This window comes from Cnephaeus nilssonii (assembly GCF_951640355.1).
Source record: "Cnephaeus nilssonii genome assembly, chromosome: 12".
NCBI lineage: Eukaryota > Metazoa > Chordata > Mammalia > Chiroptera > Vespertilionidae > Cnephaeus > Cnephaeus nilssonii.
The window spans coordinates 71,040,337-71,064,800 of record NC_137083.1 but is presented as its reverse complement, the minus strand read 5'-3'; the positions used below and the strand labels follow the sequence as shown (position 1 = coordinate 71,064,800).

The window sequence follows — 24,464 nt, the reverse complement described above, 5'->3', positions numbered from 1 at the left end:
CCTGGGGAATAAGGTCTCTAATATATCTCCCCTTGACTTTGGCTGCCATGGTGAGGATATTCAAATTCTGCCTGAGAGGCACAGATACCATCAATCTGTAGGCATCTTACCTTGTGCATCTCCTTACAGATCAGATTGGCACTGAGCATTCTCTCTCAGTCTAAAGCAATTTGTGAAATTAAGCCTTTAAGAAATTCAGTTCTTCATTCTTCTTTCTGGATGTTACTAACCAAAGGCAAAACCAAAAAGGCAAAGCAAAAAATTATTCTGAACATTAGTATAAAAAATATTTTTTAGTTCACCCATAGGCACAAAGAGAGAACTAAATATTATTATTGTTGTATCAGCATTCCCCAGTGAGATAGCGAATTTATTTTAAAACATTTTTAAAATATATTTTATTGATTTTTTTTACAGAGAGGAAGGGAGAGAGATAGAGAGTTAGAAACATCGATGAGAGAGAAACATCGATCAGCTGCCTCCTGCACACCCCCTACTGGGGATGTGCCCGCAACCAAGGTACATGCCCTTGACCTGACCGGAATCAAACCTGGGACCCTTGAGTCCGCAGGCCGACGCTCTATCCACTGAGCCAAACCCATTTCAGCTTAAAACATTTTTTAATCATATAGGTCGATCTTAGTAGACAGTGACATGACGTGGCCAGTAGAGTGTCTGGGGTGACAGTGAGCAGTGCTCCATGCAGGGGGTGAGATTGCCATTGTGTTACTTCAGCAGGATCAACCTCAACCTGCCTCCCTTCCCTCTGTAACATGATTCGGTTAAACAAATATTTGATTTCTGCGCTTTCACTGATTTCTAAGTGAATTCCCCTGTGCCTGTCTGGTTTTGGAAGTAGAGGTGTGCCTTGGTTTTTATAGACCAGATTAACATGGATGTTTAAATTTCAAAATCCCTTAGGAAGCTAGGTTTATAATAGAAATTCAAGGAAAATACCTTAATACAAAACAGAAATTTGTTCAAACCATTGTGACTCATAATCTTATAATTTTTAACTATTAACTTAATATTATACTTGCTTATAAGAAATATTGCTAGGAATAAAACATTTAATTTTCCACAATTTACAGTGATCTTAATTTCTGTATGTTATGGACATTGGAATAAGAAACATGTTCATAAGGGGCTTCAAATATAGCTATATTTTATTTCTTAAAAACATACAAAGCAAATATAAAATTTTAAAAACTGAAGAAAACTAGATGGTAAGTACATGGGTAGGTGTTACATTATTTTAAAATAAGTTTTTTGCTTGAAATACTTCACAATAAAATGTGCAAAAAATAAAAAGATATTTAGGTTATTCATGTTTTCCTCTTTGTTTCCTTATTGTTGTAGAAAGTATTTATCTTCTCTGGAACATTTAGAAAAAACTTGGATCCCTATGAACAGTGGAATGATCAAGAAATATGGAAAGTTGCAGATCAGGTAAGGATGCTAACAAATATTTTGAAAAATGTAGTTCATACCCACACAAGAGTGGTTGTCATAGCTGAGGTAATTTTACATACTTGTGCGTGTGTGTGTGTGTGTGTGTGTGTGTGTGTGTGTGTGTATGTGTGCGCGCGCACGTGTGCACACAACTTGAAATCTAAGAACTCTAACATACCTGGAGCACCCAGTACTTGGATTACACCTCCTCCTCTCCTCAGTGTTTATTTCCTTTTTTAAAAAGTATATTTTATTTTTTTACAGAGAGGAAGGGAGAGGGATAGAGAGTTAGAAACATCCATGAGAGAGAAACATTGATCAGCTGCCTCCTGCACACCCCCTACTGGGGATGTGCCCACAACCAAGGTACATGCCCTTGACTGGAATCGAACCTGGGACCCTTCAGTCCGCAGGCCAACACTCTATCCACTGAGTCAAACTGGTTAGGGCTCTCCTCAGTGTTTAGTCTCCATCTATCAGGCCCCAGAGATAGCATTTCTGTGGTCTTCTTCCCTACCAATGTGCATCAATGAGACATGAACTGGGAGACCTACAGCACACCAGGATTATTCCTGATACAAAAAATCATCTCTCTACACCTTCTCAGCTCCTCCCTCTCTGGGTTTTGAAGCTTCCCCAGTAGAAGGAGGAGGCTTTGCTTTGACATTATGTATTTTTCTGGGAAGCATGGTTTTAACATATAAGGATGGTGATCATTCTAGGACACCTGCAGATGACTATGGTCTTCTCTGGAAGCCACCAGGAGTCAGCTGCCTTTAGGGAATGTGCTGGCTATGAGTGCTTCTAGGCACAATGCCACATGACCTAGATACAGCATACTCCATTCTTTGTGGTCATTAAGGCACCATCTAGGACACATATGGATTAAAATAGAATCAAAATTCCTAAATAAGACCCTGTATTTACCCAATAGATGGTTTATTATAATTGAAGGTATCATACACAGGAATATGGGGTGAGAGAGAGAGCTTCAGTGAAATGCTTGGTTCCATTTAAAAAAAAAATCCTAACTGTAAACTGACAATTCTTGAAATATAGGCATTATATTAAAGTAAGGGGTTAACATAAATTGCTCTGTTTCATTAAACTTGAGGTTTAAGTTCAAAGCTCTGGATGATGACACACTACAACTATAAGGCCTAAATAAGAACTTTGAGATTCAAGGGTCTTTTTAGGGAACAATATTATTCCACTATTTCCTGTATTGTTGGTCCTTGTAGTACAATTCCCAAATGTTCTTTCCTTTTCTGCCTTCATTCAGAATGGATCTCGTCAGGAGCTTTGATATATCTGTGAGTGTGAAACACTTCCCCACTGAGTGCCCAACCTTAACATGCCCCTAATAAAATGCACTTAGATTAACTGTTTTCAGTATCAAAGTTTCCTTGTTACCCAACAAATGGGAGTTTTCAAAGGAAACATTAACTAAATTGGAAGTGACACATTTTAACAAAGATCTTTGATGTGACTTCCAGAATGAACTATAGGGACACAATGTTGTGGGAGGGAAACTTGGAAAGGAAGGCATCAGATTGTATAAAATCTGCAAATATTGCCAAGTCAAAATAAAATTTACAGGAAATCAGCAACATAAAAATATCTAAAATTTTAGAAGACCTGGTGAGGATTTTAAATGCCAATAGAATGCAAAAAAATGTTTCAATTTTTATTTGATCAAATTGTATTGAGGTCTATCTTTTTTCTGATCATCTTTTTAATAGTTTGCGAACAGAGATGTTAATGCTACCCCTACATTATTAACTTCATGTGCTTTGAGCGGTGGTGATAAGTTTTTGCTGCAGAGGCCCTTGAAAATAGCATACAAACAAATAAGCAATAGCCCAGAGAAGTAGAAAAGGCATTGGTTTAAAAGTTAGAGGGCCTGGGCTTTAGTCCTAAATGGTTGATCATATAACATATCCAAACAGGAATATTTAGAGGCATGTCAGTTTCTAAACTGGACAAGATACTGGGGAAATGGTGTAAACCAGGATGATCCAGGGCGAACCAGGATGTATGTCATTTCATCGAGTCCTCTCTGTGACCTTGGTATGACTCAGGTCTCTAGAGGGAAATAAACTGAATAATGGCAGATAGCCAAAAACTCCTGACTCTTATCCCAACAGCACCTCCTTCATAATTCCCCTTTTCCCAAGTGAAAATCACAAGCCCATGACAACACTGGGCCAAGAAACACTCTATTCCTAGCTTGGCTCTGGACGGAAACTCCATTGTGAAGCCTTATCCTTGCTGAACTAGACTAGATTGTGGGATGCCATGAGGATCACGCCTAATGAGTAACTCTTAAGGTTTGGAAGCAAAGCTGGCCCAAACAGCTCCCTGTCCCTTTGTATCTTAGGCCACACCTTCATCTTGGCACTCTGTGGATTGAGATGGTCTAATGTCCACATCCCAAAACAAATCAGAGGCAGATAGCTTCTTCCCAGAATCACTGACTTTGCCAGGTGTATGGACAAAGAGAATCTCATAACAGACTGAATCCCAAATTGGGGGTGGGGTAGGGTGGTGGGTTGGGGGAGGGTGTGGCAAGTCCCCTGGCTTTGTGGCCCAGGAAATTGATAGCATTGTTGTAACAATTTTTTATTTTTCAATTACAGTTGACATACAATATTATATTAGTTTCAGATGTATAACATAATGAATAGACATGTAGTTATCTTATGACATGATCATCCCAATAAATCTAGTACCCATTTGACACCATATGTAGTTATTACAATATTATTGACCATATTCCCTATGCTGTACTTTACATCCTCATGACTGTTGGGTAAATACCAATCTGTACTTCTCAATCCCTTCTCCTTTTTCATCCATCCCTCCAACTCCCCTCCCATTTTGTAACCATCAAAATGTTCTCTGTACCTCAGAGTTTGTTTCATTTTTGTTTGTTTGTCTTTTAGATTCTACATGTAAGTGAAGTCATATGGCATTTGTCTTTCTCTGTCTGACTTATTTCACTCATCACAGTACTCTCTAAGTCCATCCATGTTGTTTCAGATGGCAAGATTTCATTCTCTTTTATGACAAAGTCATATTCCATTGTACATATGCACCATTTCTTTATGGTTTCCATTTTCATGAAATATTTTTTCATCACTTTCAGTCTATGTGTGTCTTTCAATCTGAAATGAGTACCTTGTAGACAGCATATGTAAGGGTCTTTTTTTAATTTTTATTCATTCAGGATATTTTTTTTTATTTCTTTTCAGGGAGAGATTCAAGGGTCTTTTTAGGGAAGAGAGAAAAACATCAATGTGAGAGAGACACATTGACTGGTTGCCTCCTGCGCATGCCCTGCCTGGGGGAGGGGAGCAAACTGCAGCTCAGGTATATGCCCTTGACCAGGAATTGAACCTGAGACCCTTAGGTGCAGGGGCCAACACTCTAACCATTGAGAAACACTGTCCAGGACCACCCTATGTCTTTTGATTGGAGCATTTAATCAATATAAATTTAAAATAATTGTTGATAGATATGTAGTTATTGCCATTTTCTTATTCATATTTTTATATCTTCTTTTTCTTAAAGAAGTCTATTCAAAATTTCTTGTAATACCGATTTGGTAGTGATGAACTCCTTTAGTTTTTTCTTGACTGAGAAGTTCTTTATATCTCTTTCAATTTTAAATTATATCCTTGCTGGATAGAGTGATCTTGGTTGTAGATCCATTTTTTTCATGACTTTGGATATTTCATGCCAATCCCTCTGGCCTACAAAATTTCCATTGAGAAATAAGCTGATGTCCCTATGGGAGCTCCCTTGTAGATAACTAACTGCTTTTCTCTTGCTGCTTTTAAGAGTCTCTCTTTGTCCTTAACCTTTGGCATTTTAATTATGATGTGTGTTGGTGTGGGCTTTTTGGGTTAATCTTATTTGGGACTCTCTGTGCTTTCTGGGCTTGTATGTCTATTTCCTTCACCATGTTAGGGAAGTTTTCCATCATTATTTCTTCAAAAGGTTTTCAATTCCTTGCTCTTTATCTTCTCCTTCTGGTTCCCTTATGATGCAAATACTTGTATGCTTGATATTGTCCCAGAGGCCTTTAAATTATTCTCACTTTTTTGGATTTTTTTTCCTTTTTGATGTTTTGGGTGTTTTCTTCTACCTTTTCTACCAAATCAGTGATTCAGTCCTCTACTTCATCTAATCTACTGTTGATTTCATCTAATGTATTCTTTATTTTAGTTATTCTATTCTTCATTCTGACTGATTCTTTTTTATGTTTTCTGTTTCCCTTTTATGTTCCCTATCTCTTTGTTGAAGTTCTCAGTAAGTTCATCTACTCTTCTCCTAAGTTCATTGAGCATCCTTATAACCAGTGTTTTGAACTCTGCATCTGATAAATTGCTTGTCTCCATTTTGTTTAGTTCTTTTTCTGAAGTTTTGTTCTGTTCTTTCATTTGGGACATGTTCCTTTTTCTACTCATTCTGGCTGCCTCCCTGAGTTTGTTTCTTTTTTTAAAAAATGTTTTAATTAATTTTTAGAGAGAGAGAAACATCGATGTGAGAGAGAAACATAGATTGGCTGCCTCCTTCATGTACCTGACCAGGGATTGAGCACACAAGCTGGGCATGTGCCCTCACCAGGAATTGAACCAGTGACCTTTCAGTACATGGGGTAGCACTCAATCAACTGAGCCACACTGGCCAGGGCATGTTTCTATCTATTAGAGTTGCTATGTCTCCTGGTCTTGGTAGAGTGGCCTTATATATTAGGTGTCCTATGCAGGACAGTGGCATAGTCTCTCTGGTCACCTGAATCAGGTGTGCCAGGTGTGTCTTTTGTGTGTGCTGTGTATACTTTCCTATTGTAGTTGAGCCTCGATTACTGTTGGTATGTCAGTGGGAGGGATTGACCCTCAGACTGATTTGTTGTGAGGTCTGCTTATGATTGCAGTGGATGAGCTTTTGTGCAGGGGCTGAACCTATGGAGCAGGATTCACTTTAGTGGGTCTCTAGTGCCTGCCGAGTCTGCCCTTTGGGTGTATCGTTATGGAGTGGCTGGGTGGTGCTTTGGTGTGCTCTGATGCTGGCCACTGAGTATGTCTGGGGCCTCTTGGGAGTTTCAGGCCATGGTCAGTCGCTACTATGCCCTGCCCTGGGCCACCTGGTATGAGCTACAAAGTGATCCACAGATGGTTGCCACTTGAGCTGAGCTTGAAAGTGCCTGGGGGAGGCTAAGCTGTGAACTAAGGCCTGCTGCTGCTAGTCCTAGGCTTAGGGATTCTTAGAAAGTGGTACAGGGCTTGCTGAAGCTATGTGCTGCTTGTTTGGGATTTGTGAATCTCTGAGAGATTTTAGGAAAGTCCAAAGCATGAGCCAAGATAGGCTATTTGAATGGAAAAGACACTGGAAGCTGCTTGGCTAAGCCTACAGTTTGGGCGGGGTGGGGGTCTCAAGGAATCACAGGGCAGAGCAAACAGTGTTAGTCAGGTTGATGGAGACTCAGAATGGTGCTGCCTTCACATGCAGTGGAAAGGCTCAGCAAAGGAACAGTGGCCTCTGGGAGAAAGCTGCTTCCCCAGTGCTCACCCTGAATCCAGACAATTCAGTTCCTCCCTGTATGTTTCTGGCTCCTTTTGAACTGCTACCCCCATGCTGGATCTTAGAATGAGTGAATCCATGTGTGGGCCCTGTAAGAGGAACAGTTGAGACTCCAGCAGCGCACTGTCTCACTCAGCCACAACCTCTGCTGATTTTCACAGCTAGAAGTTATGGGGACTTCTCTTCCCAACACTAGAACCCTGGGCTGAGGAGCCTGGTGTGCAGTTGGGACCACTTGTTCCTCAGCCGGGACCTCCACAGCCAAGATATCCCTCCCAATTTTTAACTGCTACAGGTGGGTGTGGGACCAGCCTGCTCTATGTCTTCCCCCCACTCCTATGAGTCTCCATGTGACTTCTTCTGTGTATCCTTAGTTATAGGACTTCTGTTCAGCTAGACTTCAGAGGGTTCTCAATGATGGTTGTTCTGTAGTTTAGTTGTAATTTTGATGTGGTCATGGGAGGAGGTAAGTACAGTGTTTCACATCTCAGCATGGATAATTACCTTATGTCCATATAAGTGAGTTTCTTATGTTCACCACCCCCACAATTGTCCTGTGTTCCTAATCCTAGTGAATGGCTTCACCATCCTTCACTTGCCCAGAGGCAAGACCTGGGACTCATTCTTGATTTCTTGTGTCTTAATTTCTCCATATGTCAAGCCCTCTCGAGGCTGTCTCCTGCAAGTATCTAGGATGTATTCACCTTTTTTCTTTCCCACCTAACACCCCTATAACTCTCATGGGGATTTTGGAAAGAAGCTCCTGCCTGATTTCCCTTTTCTGCAGTTCATTCAGCTCTTGGCAGCTCTGGCAATCTTTCTAAACCCTGCATCTGACCTCTTGTTTCTCCCCTTCCTATGGCTCCTTATTTCTCTTTGGACCAGGTTTGCACTACTTAAGGTGGCTTAAAAGGTCCTTTGCTATGTGGTCTCTGCCTGCCACTCTAAATCATTCTCCAACCTCCCCTGCTGACTATGACCCCTCTACTAGTAGACTGAATTTCTTTCATTTCTGTAAAGCATCCTGTGCACTCTGTTCTCCTGAAGCTTCTTCACATGCTGTTCTCTGTACGCGGAAAACCCTTCACGGCCTGCTCCTAATGCATCATTCAGGCATCTCCTTACACATTGCTTCTTTCCAGAAACCTGCCCCGTTGCTGCAGGTCGGAGGGAGGAGCCCTTTCCAGGTGTACCCTGTTCATCTACCCCTTTCATCACATTCTTCACATGGGATAGAGATTTACCTCTTAACTTGTCACTGTACCCCACCAGATTGAGGGTTCCTTAAGGGCAGGGATGATGTCTATGCACTGAGGTATTTCCAGTGCACGGAGTAATGTTGGCCACATGGATGGTGTTAAGTAAATATTCACTGAATGAGTGATTTAACTTATTTACTTAAATAAGGGGCTGGGTTCAGATGACTGATCGATGCAGGAACAGCAGTACCCTTTGCTGGTTCACAGGCTTGCACCACAGCGAGCTGTCTCAGTATAATTCATAGTCTAAACAGCAGTTCTGCTAATTATAGAATGAAGGCTTTTTTGGTTATTATTTGCTTATTAGATTATTTATAAAATAGTTTCCTTTCTTACACATTGATAGCGAGGTAAGTTACTTTTAGAGAGTAAGCTAAATAGGAGAAATAGTGGCTTTTCAAGTTAAAAATTTGCCCTGGAAAACCTGCAAAGTAGCAAAAAGAGTGTCTTAAGGAGTTGAGAGTGTCTATTTTTATAACTGCCTACTAGTGGACTATTTAGTCTAACCACAGTTCACTTTTTCTGATTTTTTTTCATGCTTCCTTATCACAAGAGCAAACTCTTGCTCCACAATAACATTCCAGAGTGCAGCAAGAGCAAAAGTCAACATTTTTAAAGAAATACCTGGTTCTTTACAGGCTGTTAAATATTTTTTAGTTTGATATGTCATAAAACAAAATTTCTCCTTTCTAAATAGAAGTTTGGGAAGTATATGTGATTTATTACTCAACAGTGTGAAGCTGGAAAATTCTTTTGTCCTAAGTTCTTTTATCCACAGTTGTTGATGCTTTTATTTCTTTTAATGCTTAGTTAGAATGAAAAACATTAGACATGTTCAGATTCCAGTAATTTTTAATTCACCTTAATTTGGACAGTTTGTATTTCTTTATTTACTCCTTCCTTCCTTCCCTCCTTCCTTCCTTCCCTCCTTCCTTCCTTCCTTCCTTCCTTCCTTCCTTCCTTCCTTCCTTCCTTCCTTTCTCTCTCTCTCTCTCTCTCTCTCTCTCTCTCTCTCTCTCTCTCTCTCTCTCTCCCTCTCTCTCCCTCTTCCTTCCTTCCTTTCTTCCTTTCTTTCTTTCTTTCTTTCTTTCTTTCCTTCCTTCCTTCCTTCCTTCCTTCCTTCCTTCCTTCCTTCCTTCCTTCCTTCCTTCCTTTCTTTCTTTCTTTCTCTCTCTCTCTCTCTCTCTCTCTCTTTCTCTTTCTCTTTCTTTTTTTCTTTCTTTCTTTCTTTCTTTCTTTCTTTCTTTCTTTCTTTCTTTCTTTCTCTTTCTTTCTTTCTTTCTTTCTTTCTTTCTTTCTTTCTTTCTTTCTTTCTTTCTTTCTTTCTTTCTTTCTTTCTTTCTTTCTTTCTTTCTTTCTTTCTTTCTTTCTTTCTTTCTTTCTTTCTTCTTTCACTTTATTTCCCATTAACCTGATTTCCATACTGTTTAAGAGTTTGTGAAAGAACAGTTTAAGGCCACTCAGTGGTTGTCCCTACCCATTCAGTGGCCTGCACAGTGGGGGCTGCAGTGACAGGCTGTATTTATTTTTAATCTATTAAAAATAGATTATGATACTATTACAAATAATTATTATTATTAATATAATTAATTGATAATTATTATTATACTAGAGGCCCGGTGCATGAAATTCGTGCACTGGGGGGGGGGCCCTCAGCCTGGCCTGTGCCCTCTTGCAGTCCAGGAGCCCTCAGGGGATGTCCGTCTGCCTGCTTAGGCCCACCGGCAGTTGGACATCCTTAGTGCTGCTGCAGAGGCAGGATAGGCTCCTGCCATCATCCCTGCACTTGCCAGCTGTGAGCCTGGCTTCTGGCTGAGCAGCGCTCCTCCTGTGGGAATGAACTAACCACCTTGGGGCAGTTCCTGTGTTGAGCGTATGCCCCCTGGTGGTCAGTGAGTGTCATAGCAACCTGTCGTTCCACCGTTCAGTCAATTTGCATATTAGCCTTTTATTATTTAGGATTGGGAATATGTATATATTTTTATTTAAAGGATTGTGCTGCTACAGATCATTATATTTAATTATCTCTATGGCAATTCCCATTTCAGTCTTTTTTCCCCCCACAGCACTTATTTCTTTGAATAGTAATTTCTCAGTTACTATTTTTCTATTTGTCTGGATCATGAGTTCCTTCAAGGCAGGGCCTAGTGTTATTCATCCTTGAATCCCTGGGTCTGCTGTAGTACCTAGAACTTCATAAACTCTCATTGAGCCTAGTAAGCAATACATGACTAAGCAGTCATTTACATGCAAACAATCAGCAGGCTATTAGACCATTCTTATCACCACATTGAGTTGGTAACAGTAAATTTGTATCTTTTATAAACAATTGCTATTCTATCTTGCTTCCTATTTTCTCTGCAAAACCTATCACAATATATGGCATAAATTAGGTAATTAATAAATTTTTTAAATGTTCACTGACTTTAAAAGTTAAAGTTTTACTGACTTATGTTGACCTTTCTCTAGTGAATGTGATTTTACAAGATTTTTATCACATTTATAGTGAGTAAAATAGTGAGATAGAAATGTTGCAGAATACACTTTCTATTGGTCTGTCTCGCTGTCATTCATTTTTCAAAATGTTGTTCTCTAAACATTGGTAGTAATATATATTTAGGTATATAATTGTTTCCTTGTAGTAAATAAATAGTCTTATTTGGGGAAAACAAATATGTTGCTCAGCTCTTTATCACAGAGAAGTGCAAAAGTATCACACAGTGAAGTGGCTTTCCTACTAGGGCCCTGGGAATCAGTGTGTATCGGTGTGAGATCTAAAGGAACAATACATGCTACTACATTCATACAACATTGTTATTAGGAGGTTGATGTAAATGAATAGTATTGTAGTATTTCCTGCTAACTTAGGTCACTAGTCAACTTGTGAAGGGTAGTGTTTCAGTGACCAGCCCTATGTCCTTGGGATTTCCAAGCTCCAACAATACTATTAGTCACCATGGATTAAGTGTTTACCATGTGCCATACTCTGTGGCAACTTCTTTCCACAATTATCCCATTTAATCCCCATTACACACTTTTGAAATCTATACAAGCTTTTCCTCATTTTTTCCAAGTGAAGTAAATGAGACTTAAATAACACACTTGACATCATCAGCAAATCAGTGGTAGAGTGCAGATTCAAAGCCACTTCTCTGTGATTTCAGAGCTCTAGCCTTTTTTTAAAAAATTCAGTTTAATTGGGATGACATTGGTTAATATGATCATATAGATTTCAGGTGTAGATTTCTATGTTACAAGATCTCTAGATTGTACTGTGTGCCCACCACCAAAGTCAAATCATCCTCCATCACCATGTACTAGGCCCCCTTCACCCCCCACTCCCCATCTTTTCACTCCCCCACCCACTTCCCTCTGGCAACCACCACACTGCTGATTGTGTTTATGAGTATCAGTTTTAGATCCCACATTTGAGTGAAATAATATGGTCCTTAGCTTTTTCTGCCTGACTTGTTTCACTTATAATAATCTTAAGGTCCATCCATGTTGTCACAAATGGCACTATTTCATCCTTTCTTATGGCTGAGAACTATTCCATTGTGTATATGGACCACATCTTCTTTATCCAGTTCTCTATCATAGGACACCTTGGTTGCCACCATGACTTGGCCATCTTGAATAATGCTGCAATGAATATAGGGGTGCATATAGCTTTGCAAATACATGTTTTTGAGTTTTTCTGGCATATACCCAAGAGAGGGATTGCTGGGCCATACGGCAGCTCTATTCTTAATTTTTTGATGAATTGCCATGCTGTTTTCCATAGTGGCTGTACTAGTCTACATTCCCACCAGCAGTGAATGAGGGTTCCCTTTTTTTCCACAATATCTCCAACGCCTGTTAATACTTGTCTTATTGGCAATAGCCATTCTAACAGGTGTGAGCTGGTATCTCATTGTAGTTTTAATTTGTATTTCCCTAATTGCCAGTGAGGTTAAGCATCTTTTCATGTATCTATTGGCTGTTGTATATCTCCTTGGGAGGGTATCTGTTCAGGTCTTCTGCCCATTTTTTAATTGGGTTGTTTGTTTGGTGTTGAGTTTTATGAGTTCTTTTTATATTTTGGATATTAAACTTTTATGAGAGCTATTTTTTGCAAATATCATCTCCCATTTGGTTGGCTGCCTCTTTGTCTTGTCAGTTTCTTTTGCTGTGCAAAAGCTTTTTAGTTTGATATAGTCCCATTCATTTATTTTTGCCTTTACTTCCCTTGCCTTTGGGGTCAAGTTCATAAAATGTTCTCTATGATCAAAGTCCATAAGTTTAGTACCTATGCTTTCCTCTATGAAATTTATTGTTTTTGATCTTATATTTAGGTCTTTGATCCATTTTGAACTAATTTTTTAACAGGGGGAAAAACTGTAATCCAGTGTCATTCTTTTGCATGTGGCTTTCCAGTTTCCCCTGCCCCATTTATTAAAGAGGTTTCTTTACTCCATAGTGTTTCTGGCTCCTTTGTCGAAAATTATCTGCCCATATACATGTGGTTTTATATCTGGGCTCTCACGGTTCCATTGACCTGTGTGTCTGTTTTTCTGCTAATGCCATGCTGTTTTGATTATCATTACTCTGTAGTATAATTTGAAGTCAAATAGTGTGATATTTCCATCTTCATTCTTTTTTCTCAGGAATGCTTTGGCTATTCAGGGTCTTTTGTGGTTCCATACAAAATCAATGGTTTTTTATTCTATTTCTTTAAAAATGACATTGGGATTTTAATGGGGCTTCCATTAAAATTGTGTTTGGGTAATGTGCCCATTTTAACTATGTTGATTCTTCCAATCCATGAACATGGGATATTTTTCCATTTTGTTATGTCTTTTTCAATTTCTTAATAATGCTTTGTAATTTTCAGTATATAGGTCTTTCACATTCTTTATTAAGTTTATTCCTAGGTATTTTATTCTATTGGTTGCAATTGCAAAAGAAATGCTTTTTATTTCTTTTTCTGAAGTTTTGTTTTTAGTACACAAGAAGGCAGAGGATTTTTGTACATTGATTTTGTATCCTGCGACTTTACTGTATTTGTTTATTGTTTCTAACAGTTTTTTGATTGTGTCTTTAGGGTTTTCTATGTACAAGTATTGTCATCTGAAAAAAGTGATGCTTTTACTTCTTACTTTCCAATTTGGATGCCTTTAATTTCTTTCTCTTACCTTATTGCTCTGGCTAGGACTTCCAGAATAAGAGTGATGAGATTGGGCATCCTTGTCTTGTTTCTGATTTTAGAGGAAAAGATTTCAGTCTTTCACCATTGAGTATAATATTATCTGAAGGTTTATCATATATGGCCTTTATTAGGTTGAGGTACTTTTCTTCTATCCCTATTGTGTTTAGTATTTTAATAATAAATGGATATTGTATCTTTTTTATTTTTTTAATTACTTTATTGATTAAGGTATCACATATTTGTCCTCCACCCCACCCCACCTCCCATTCCCATCCCAAACCCCTCCACACACATGCTCCCACCCCCCTGTTGTCCGTGATCACTGGTTAGGCTAATATGCAAGCACACAAGTCCTTTGGTTGATCTATCTCCCTTATCCCCACCCTCCCCTACCTTCCCTCTGAAGTCTGACAGTCTGATCGATGCTGTTCTTGTTCCTCAGTCTATGTTGTTCATCTTTTCCCCTAGATGAGTGAGCTCATGTGATACTAGGAATACACTTACAGGAACTGAAAATGAGACAAGCAATAATGGTTATGCTCAGAGGCAAATGAATCAGTCTATAGTGAGTTTGTTTCTGGGCCAACAGTTCTTTTGAGTCCCAATTTCTATGTCCAACAGTTCTTTGTATGTACATAACAGCAATGATATTTCAGTTCTGGATGGTGGACAAATGGTGGTAATGCAGGTCCGACCCTCTCTGGTTTGGTCCTGGGCAATCTGCAGTGACTCACATCTGCTGACTGCTAGTATGGCAAGGCATTGTCAGCATCTTCCATCTCTGGACTGTTTCTCTTCTGTCTTCATGGCTGGAGCACTCCTGTCAATTCCTCTCTGTTGCAGGAATCCACATGGTCTCGGAATTGTTTTCTGAAAATATACAAACATATTCTCGACCAAAGTTAATAAAGGAATCTTTTCTATAAATTTGAAATAGGATCGCAAGTCAAATTTATGGATATTGTATCTTAAGTGCTTTTTCTGCATCTGTTAATAAACTCATATGATTTTTATTATTTCTTTAGTTAATGTGGTATATTACATTGATTTGCATATGTTGAACCATCCTTATGCCCCTGGAATGAACCCCACTTGATCATGATGTATATATTAGGATTAATAAAATTGACAAACCCCTGGATAGTCACTAAAGAAAAAAAGAGAAAAAAAAACATATAAACAAAATCAGAAATGAAAGAGGAGAAGTCACCACAGACATGGCATATATACAGAGGATCATACTAGAATACTATGAAGGACTATGCCACCAAATTCAATAACCTAGAAGAAATGGATAAGTTCCTACAAATATATAGCCTTCCTAGACTCAATCATGAAGATTGGAAAATCGAAATAGGTCAGCAGTGATGAAGTTGAAACAACCATAAAAAACCTCTCCAAAAATAAAAGTTCAGGACCAGATGGCTTCACTAGTGAATTCTACCAAATGTTCAAAGACTTAAAACCTTCTCAAACTCTTCCAAAAAAATTGAAGAAGAGGCAATATTTCCTAACACATTTTATGATGTCAACATAACCCTGATACCAAAAACCTGGCAAGAATAACACAAAAAGGAAAATTACAGACCAATATCTCTGATGAATACAGATGCAAAAATCCTAAACAAAATACTAGGAAATTGAGATCTAGTTTTTAATTAGTATAATATTTTGCTTTTTAATTGATATGTAATTGACATACATACTTATCATTGTATTAGTTTCAGGAGTACAATTTAAAATTTAGTAATTGTATATGTTGCAAAATGACTACCACAAAAGTCTAGTTAACATCCATCTAATTTGTACTTTTCTTAATGTTAATTTGACTTAAAAATATCCATAAACACTGCTAATTGATCTGAGATAAAATACTGACACTATAGAACATGCTTATCAGTGTTAGGAACTTTTAATGTTATCATTTGATCTTTAAAAGGTTTTATAGAGTCTTAAAGATGAGAAAACAGGCAAAGTTACTTCTCTTAAATCACACGCTATATTGGCAAAGCTAAAGCCAGTATCATTCATTTATCATTGTCATTCTTCCTTAAGTTGGGATTCATTTATCATTCATCTAAACCATGTTTGTTTTGTTTGGTCAGCATTCCAGCTTAGTGCATATTTGTTGAACAAATGTACAAATGAGTTGATGTTGACAATGTGTTCAGTATTGCTACTGGGGACACAGAGTTAAAAAGCACACCTTTACCCTTAAGAAGCTGATAGTCTCAGGGAAAACTTGTACAAATGGCACCCTGGTTAGGTGCCTGACTGCCCTGAAGGATGATCAGAGATATTCAGAAGGGTATGTCAAGGTGTATAGGGACCTACAAGCTGTTTGGTGCTGCTGGAAGTAAGAGTGGAGTGGACTTGATTTTAGATACCTTAAATGCCACCTCAGAGAGCTCAGTTTTATTCTGCTAGGAAGCTATTTAAAACAGAGAAATAAGATGGTTAAACCTGTATTTTTGAAGGTTCCCTGAGGTGTTTGTGTGGTGAATTGACAAATCCACAACTTGGGATTTACAGTATGATGCTTAAGAGATTAAGATGGCCTACCCTAAGGTCCCTGTAATAGGGTTAGTGAGGAGGAGAAGAATTTAAGAAGTATTTGGAAGATATCTGGGGCTGGAGATAAAGATTTGAAAAATCATTAGCTTATCTGTGGTAATCGATGCCCTAAGAATGACAGAGATCTCAGGAGAGTCTGGAGAGTTGAGGGTTAGGAAGATGAATATTCAAGGGACAGGAAGAGGGAGAGTTGCCCACACATGCTAATAGGTAGAAATGGTCAAAGATTGTGTGGTTTCTTATAAGCCAAGTAATATATGTTTGAAGAAGGGAAGCATGTTCTGTGGTATGAGGAAGTGGAGACAATAGATGCATACTAATTTTTTGAGATTTCTAGATGACAAACAGGGTAGATATTACATAACAGCTAAAGGAGAATGTGGATGCAAGTGAGGGGTTTTGTTTCTGTTTTAAGATGGGAGAGACTGTAGCAGGTTCATAGACTGAAGACAGAGAGAACACAGCTCCTCTAACTCCCCACCCAGTGTCCTTTATTCACATTCTCAGCTACTTGGACCCAAAAGTCGTTTTCTGTTTGAGTCTTCTAGGATACGTCAGAGTAATCCCCTTATCTAATCAATATGTTTACATTCCCTGCCATCTCAGAAACCTTTCAGAATTAATTAATTCTCATAGTGAGACTAGAGGCCCAGTGCACGAAATTCATGCATGGGATGTGTGTGTGTGTGTGTCCCTCAGCCCAGCCTGCACCCTCTCCAATCTGGAACCCCTCAAGGGATGTCTGACTTCCCATTTAGGCCCGATCCAGGACTGCTGGCTCCCAACTGCCTGCCAGCCTGATCACCCCCCCCCCAACGATTCCCCTGCCAGCCTAATTGATGCCTAACTGCCCTCCCCTGCTGGGCCTTGCCCCCCCAACTGTCCTCCCCTGCAGGTCTGGTCGCCCCCAACTGCCCTCCCTTGCAGGCCTGGTCCCTCCCAACTTCCCTCCCTTGCTGGCCTGATCGCCCACAACTGCCTTCCCCTGCCGGCCATCTTGTGGTGGCCATCTTGTGTCCACATGGGGGCAGCCATCTTGTGTGTTGGAGTGATGGTCAATTTGCATATTACTTTTTTATTAGATAGGATTGCTTTAATGAGAACCAAATCAAGGAAAAGAGTATCATCTGCAGTGCATATTACAGACACACAGTTAATATTTGCTGAACAAACATCACTGGACTCATGAGTTTTTCTTAAAGCCATTATCTCATCTGCCTATATTACAGTTAGTATTGTATGTTACTTCCCCACACTAAATCTCAAACCTCCCAGGAGACAATCATCTGCACATCTTTTAGTCCTCAAACATTCAGCAATATTTGGCAAAAAAAAAATAAACATTAATGCACATTGATCTGAATAAGTGATAAGAACCAAGACTTCAGTCATTTTTGTCTTATTTTGAAAGAATGGGTTTCTGTATCTTTTGACATTTTCAACCTATTTTTTTCTATCTACCTTATAAAACCAAGCCATTGAACCCAACACAACTCTCATATTCCACCTCAATATGTAACCGTAAAATCTCCTAGTTTTGACTTCGTGGGTGTTTTTTGTTTGTTTGTTTGTTTGTTTTTACTCCATAGTTTCATCAATTTCTTAAGATCAGTTTTTATGTATTGAAGAGATGAGTAGCAAGTTGCCATATGTAGTTGTAAAAAGCTCTCTGTTGACTCTTTTATGCCACTTTTCATGCTCTATTATGACAGAGTAGAGAATGGAAGGGAGTGTAAAAGAATCTGTCATGATATTCTAAACAACTCCATTCTCCAGCATGTTTTCCATTGTGTTGTAATTGTTTGTGTAAGTCTTTATAAATCCTGATCCTTGCAGGGGCCATGTGCCCTTGATCATTTCTTCAATCCCTATTGGAATACTTGGCATATAATAGGCATTCATTGAAAATGTCCTGAATGATGAAGTACAGAAATGAAACAAGTCCTAGACTGATCCTTTAGAGCTGTCAAGATTATACAGATTAGACTTTTGTTTAATCCAGCCCAAATAGCAGTAGTGGCAGGGGCTGATATGAAATTCAAACTTTGAGAACTCCCAGGAGTGTTTTTAACCTTGTGGTATCTGAACTGTCCTTTCTAAGCACAGTGTTTTCCCTCCTTCTTTCCTGCAGGTTGGACTCAGATCTGTGATAGAGCAATTTCCTGGGAAGCTTGATTTTATCCTTTTGGATGGGGGTTTTGTCCTAAGCCATGGCCACAAGCAGTTGATGTGTTTGGCCAGGTCTGTTCTCAGTAAGGCGAAGATCTTGCTGCTGGATGAACCCAGTGCTCATCTGGATCCAATGTGAGTTTCAGAATTCCTGCTATTTAGTAATACAGCGGGAGCAGAATCCTTGAGACCTACTGCATATTGACATAAATTCCCATTGCCTAGTGGAAAAGTCACCATTGGATATGAGTATAAGTGCTTATTTCCTGGTATAAGAGCCTTGAGCTCTCTTCTGAGTGTGATTTTGGAATTTTATACAAATTCTCCCCCTTGTCAACACATGAAATATTTAGTTACACAGGCAGATTCTGATTCTTATGCTTTTTCTTTCTACTCCATTTATATGGTAGCACAAAAGAACTACTAGTGATTCTACATAATGAAGGAAAAGAGTACTTTTGTGAAGTTTTCTTCAAAATACTTGTCCTATTTATTGATGGAAACTTAAAATCTACCCTTTGGTTGCAAAGCTGATTGTGGCTGACTATATCACAATTATGTTAAAAGTATTTAAGGAAAGATAATTTAAAGGACTCAATTGATAGGACAATAGGTATGTTATCAAGGATAAAGGCAGATTATTGGTGTTCTGTGATGTTATGTGTGGTATTTTCTTTCTTTTCTAGAACATATCAAATCATTCGAAGAACCCTAAAACAAGCATTTGCTAATTGCACAGTGATCCTCTGTGAACACAGGATAGAAGCAATGTTGGAATGTCAACGATTTTTGGTGAGTGTTTATAAATTACTTACGCTCTCATTTCTCCTTTAATTCTTGATAACAATCTCTTAAGTGATAGTTTCTGCAAATCACAGTAATGTACAAGTTCAACCTTAAAACATGTGTCATACAGACATTTAGCTTGACTCAACATAGCTGCACAAGTTTCTCACTTTGATCTGAGTTATGAGGTAAGGTTGGAATGCAGTAAGTCTAAAGGAGCAGCATATTACTAAGTGACATTAATAAACTGGAACATCTACACTTTTGAGTCCTTTATTTGGGGAATAAGCCAGAAGAAAGACTTGAGTCCTGAGGCTTTTAATAACTAAATCTTCCTTGGGTAGATAGGGTCCTGGTCAGGCCTGGATTCTCTTGCATCTCGTGTATAGTTTCCATGTGATAGTTGAAAGGCTCATTTCATTTTTTAAGTCATTATTTAGAACTCAGGTGAGTGTCTCTCCTAATCACCTTCTCATTGTGCTTTCAAAACTGTCACAGATTCTTCCAAGTGATGTTTACAAATTCCCTCCGGTTTAGTCACAAGGAAGTTCTCAGGATGGTGTACCACATTATTCTGTTAAGACTCTTGAGGTTCCTGGAGGTAAATGCTCTCCTTAATGAAGGATTGTTATTACCATTTATTATTACTGAGCTCCAGGTAACAAATTAGGGGCTGACTCACAACCTCTGGCCTTGCCATGGTCAGGCTCAGGAGGCTGGATAAAGCCTTTCTGTTCTCTGACCTTGGGTTTGCTCAACTTGAACATGTGAAGCAGGCATATTAAACTCAGGCACATTCTGACCAGTTTGGAATTTCTAACCTTCCAATCCACTGTTGATGAGGTTCAACTACCATGCTGTGGATTCTCACTCATTTTTAAGGTACTATAAAAGGGACCTAACAAAAATCATTCTGGTTTTGAAAGCACGCTTAATTCCTCTAATGCTCTCTGAAGAGGTAATTGCTCAGTACAATCCTAATTTAAAAAAAAAAAAAATCTTCCAGATGCTAAATAGAAAGTTACAGGTAGTTTCACAGCTGGAGAAGCTCCCTAAAGCAAGAGGGTGAAGGACTTGGCAGTGAAATGAGACCTCTCCCGGACGGTTCAGACTGCCCGCCTCTGGACACTGTTTCCCGTGTGGCTTTTATCTTCCTCTGAGCCCGTGCCAGTGTCTGTCCTTGCTCTGGTCCGCCCTGCCTTCTGTCCAGTATCTCACTAACAGCCACTTCCCCAGGTCATAGAGGAGAACCAAGTGCGGCAGTACGATTCCATCCAGAGACTGCTGAGCGAGAAGAGCCTCTTCCAGCAGGCCATGAGCCCCTCGGACCGCCTGAAGCTCCTACCCCACCGCAGCTCCAGCAAGCACATGTCTCGGTCCAAAATCACTGCTCTGCAGGAGGAGACCGAAGAAGAGGTGCAAGAAACCAGGCTGTAGAAAGCAGTGCCAATGTTTGCATGGAACGCTCACACGTGGACGTGTAGGAGAAAACAGTTTGTGCCTCAGAAAACAAGGATGAATAAGGCTATGTTTAAAAAGGAGACTTTTTAGTAAGAGGAATTAAGGACGTTCACGTAGGTCTGGGTAAGTGGCTTCCCAGCAACGGTCAAATTGTGTGACAGGTACTTCAAATCCTTGAAGATTTACCACTTACGTTTGCAAGCCAGATTTTCCTGAAAAGCTTTTCCTTTTGGTCGTCCTCGGAAAGGTGGCTGTAACTGTCAGCCAGCTTAATTGTTCCACTTATTGTTTAGTGAAATTGGTTGATTTGTATTATTGGAGAACTGTAATCATACTATTTAGAGAGATGATTAACTTAAAACTTTAGTGGCTTATATTCCTTTTTCTCTAATATCTCCAAGATATTTAAAAACACCTCTATGTGTCTGATCAGTATTCCGACTGTCCCATTTCTAAGCGAGCATTAGAATATGTGAGAGTCACAAGACAGCCTGTCAGCATATGCACTGTGCAATACCTAGGTATCAGTCAGGAGAGAGAACTTCTGGAATCCTTTAAATCAGGGTCAGTGCTACTCTTTTACCAAAAATTCAAACAATTCAGATAATAAGAATACATCCCTTACCTGGAAAAAGGCTGTTACAGTCCCATGTAGGGGACAGGAGAGCTCTCTTCATGGGGAAGTTGACATGCCTTTCCACAGCTTCCAGAAAGTAACAAGCTCGTAGGACCTCTGAACTGAAGGATGGCTGGGAAAAGGTTTTAATGTAAATTGGTGCAGAAAAACACAGGCAGCTAAGCCATGGGGGCTGCAGGTATATGTACCAGAAATCTGAATGTATGGGTATACATGGGGTGATGTCATGTGTTTTCAGACTACTATATGCACATCATACTGTATATACTGAGTGGGAGAGATAGTGGGAGACACACTAAAGAAGAATCAATCATGAATTAGTTCTATATGCTTCTGTTTTATAATTTTGTGATACAAAAGAAATTTTCTCTAGGAAATAGTATTTATTTTAATAATGTTTCAAACTCATATATAAATGCCTATATTTTAAGAATGATTATATTATGAATTACATTTGTATAAAAATTATATTTGAAATTTTGACTTTTAATGGCACTAGCTATTTTTATGATATATTATGTTAAACCTGGGGGAGGGGGAGGGGGGGTGACGTTGACCAGGGGCTATAAATTACCTTGAAGGTGTGGAGAGAAGCATCAGGGCTCACACAGATGTTGCCCACACCTGGATAATTTCCGGACAGCATACAGGTTTCCTCTTAGGTGCAGCTCTAAAGAAAATAGTACCACAAAATCTGACTACTCCTATCAAGGACACACTACCTTCCAACTCCAAAATAAAGAATGCATTCTATTTTTTACTGTAAGAATATATCATTTGTCAATAAAATTCACATATTTGTGTGAAACTTAGCTGTTTTCAGAATGTTCATTGATTGTGTCTTATTGATCTCTCCAGTCTCTAAGGATCATGGAACACAAACCATGAAACTTCCCTTAGATATAGCTTCTGATAAATTTCTTTTCTCCATTTCATTTATCTCTTCTTCTGGATAATTCTCTTGTTCTTTCATTTGGAGCGTGTTTCTTTGTCTCCCCATTTTGACTGCCTGTTTGTGTTTGTGTATTAGGTAGATCTGCTAAGACTCCCGATCTCTAGATCTCTAGTGCCGGACAATGTCAGACGCTGTTTGTGACCGGCCCTGGGTACTGTTGGGAGCTGTCAGCACTGCACAGCTGGTGGCTCCCTCTGCTGGGGCTGGTGCCTTTGGAAAAGACCAAGAAGTGCACCAGGGTCTGCTTTTCCTAGCTCCAGGCCCAGGAGTTCAGGCAAAACTCAAAGCTTCCAGACATCCGCCCCTCCCCGATATTATTTGGGCACCTTGCTCAATTCTGGTGCTCTGGGCTTGGGAGCCCAGCTTGGGGATTAGACCCCAGAGTTCTCAGTGGGAACGCCCCGCAGCTGAGGAACTTACTTGAAAGTCCTTTCAGAGCGTCAGCTGCTGTCTGCGGGAGCCTGGCCAGCCCTTTCTCGCCTCCACACTTCCTACCAGTCTCTACGTGGTCCCCACTTTCCGTCCTTGGTTACCAGGGTTCTCTCCAGCTCTCTTTAGTTGATTTTTCAGGGTGATTTTTCTGTATTGTAACTGTATTTCCAATTTGGTCCTGGGAGAGTGTCAGTGTAGCTTCTACTTACTCTGCCACCATTTTGGAAATCCTCCCTACTTTTACTTTTAATATTTATGTGTTTTTATATCTAAAGTGGGTTTCTTATAGACAACATATAGTTGGATCTTGGTCTTTGATCCATTCTGACAATCTGTCTTTTAATTGTGTTTAGATCATTGACATTTAACATAATTATTGATATAGTTTGATTAATACAAAATCTATCATATTTGTTACTGTTTTCTTTTTGTTGCTATTTTGACTGCCACATTTTTGTGTGGCTTTAATTTTTTTATGATTCTATTTTCTCTTTTTAGCATATCAATTATATACTTTTTTTAAACTTTTTAACGTTTTTTAATCGTTGCTCTAGAGTTTTCAGTATACATTTACAACTAATCCAACTCCCTTTAAATAACACTACAATACTGTATGGCTCTACCTTATAACAACAATGTAATAAGTACCTTATAATAACAAAATATTCCTAATTCTTCCCTCCTTTCCCTTGTATCATTGATGTCATTCATTTTATTTATACATAAGCATATATAAGGTTGCATATATATATATATACAATCAAATACATTGTTGCTATTATTTCTTGAATGAGCTGTAACCTATTCGATTAAATAAGTAAAAACATAAAAGTTTTAATTTACTTTTATGTATTAATTCTCTGATGCTCTTCCTTTCCTTATATAGAGCTTTCCAACCTATATCATTTTCCTTCTCTCAGAAGACCTTCTTTTACCATTTCTTGCTAGGTAGATCTTCTGGCAACAAATTCCCTCAGTATCTGTTTGCCTGAGACTATCTTTATTTCTCCTTCACTTTTGTAGGATAATTTTCACAAGGTACTAAGTTCTAGGTTGGTGGGGTGTTTTTTCCTTCTAGCACTCTAAATATTTCACCCCATTCTAATTGCCTACATGGTTTTTGAAGATTAGTTAGATGTAATTCTTATATTTCTTCCTCAGTAGGTAAAGTGATTTTTCTCCTTTGGCTTATTTCTTCATTCCCACCCCCCACCCCCCATTTTATTTGATTTTTTTTGCTGTTCGAATATGATATGCCTAAGTATAGTTTTGTTTTGTTTTTGTTTTTGTTGTTTGCATTTATCCTGCTTAGTGTTCTCTGAGCTTCCTGGTTTGGTGTCTGACATTATTTGGGGAAAATTCTCAAGTCACTATTGCTTCAAATGTTTTTTGTGTTTTTTCCCCTCTCTTTCTTTTCCTGGGTATTTCCATTATAGGTCTATGACACCTTCTTGTGGATGCCCCACAGTTTTAGGATAGTTAGTGGTATTTGTTGTCTTTTTTTCTCTTTGCTTTTCAGTTTTGGATGTTTCTATTATCATATCCTCAAGCTCAGATTTCTTTCCTCAGCTATGTCTGAGGTCATCAAGCATAGTCTTCATTCCTGTTACAGTGTTGTTGTTGTTTATCTCTAGCATTTCTTTTTGATCCTTCATTAGAATTTCTATCTCTCCGCTTATATTATTCATCTGCTTTTGTATCTTGTCTACTTTTTCCAATAGAGCCATTAACATATTAACATATTAATTATCGTTTTTATGCATTTCTGCTCTGGTAATTCCAACATCCCTGGCATATTTGAGTTGCTTCTGATGTTTGTTCAGTTTCTCCAAACTGTGTTTTTTGCTTTTTCTGTATGCCTTATAATTTTCTGTTAATGTACCGGGAAAAAGGCCTTTGGTTACATAACAGTAATGTGTATGTGTGTGTGTGTGAAGGGGGTGGGGATGGTAGCAAGCTTCT

At 38.9% G+C, this 24,464-nt stretch overlaps 1 protein-coding gene across 1 annotated transcript in view; it reads left to right on the top strand.

Annotated features, from left to right (window-relative positions):
• The window catches only part of CFTR (CF transmembrane conductance regulator), a 183,019-nt gene extending 161,531 nt beyond the window's left edge, over positions 1-21,488 (top strand). Inside the window, exons 24-27 of the mRNA XM_079785504.1 lie at positions 1,360-1,449; positions 18,194-18,366; positions 18,918-19,023; positions 20,254-21,488. Coding sequence (XP_079641630.1) covers positions 1,360-1,449; positions 18,194-18,366; positions 18,918-19,023; positions 20,254-20,454 — 570 coding nt within the window. The 3' untranslated portion in view covers positions 20,455-21,488. The remainder of the gene's footprint in view (positions 1-1,359; positions 1,450-18,193; positions 18,367-18,917; positions 19,024-20,253) is intronic.
• The last annotated feature ends 2,976 nt before the right edge of the window (positions 21,489-24,464 follow it).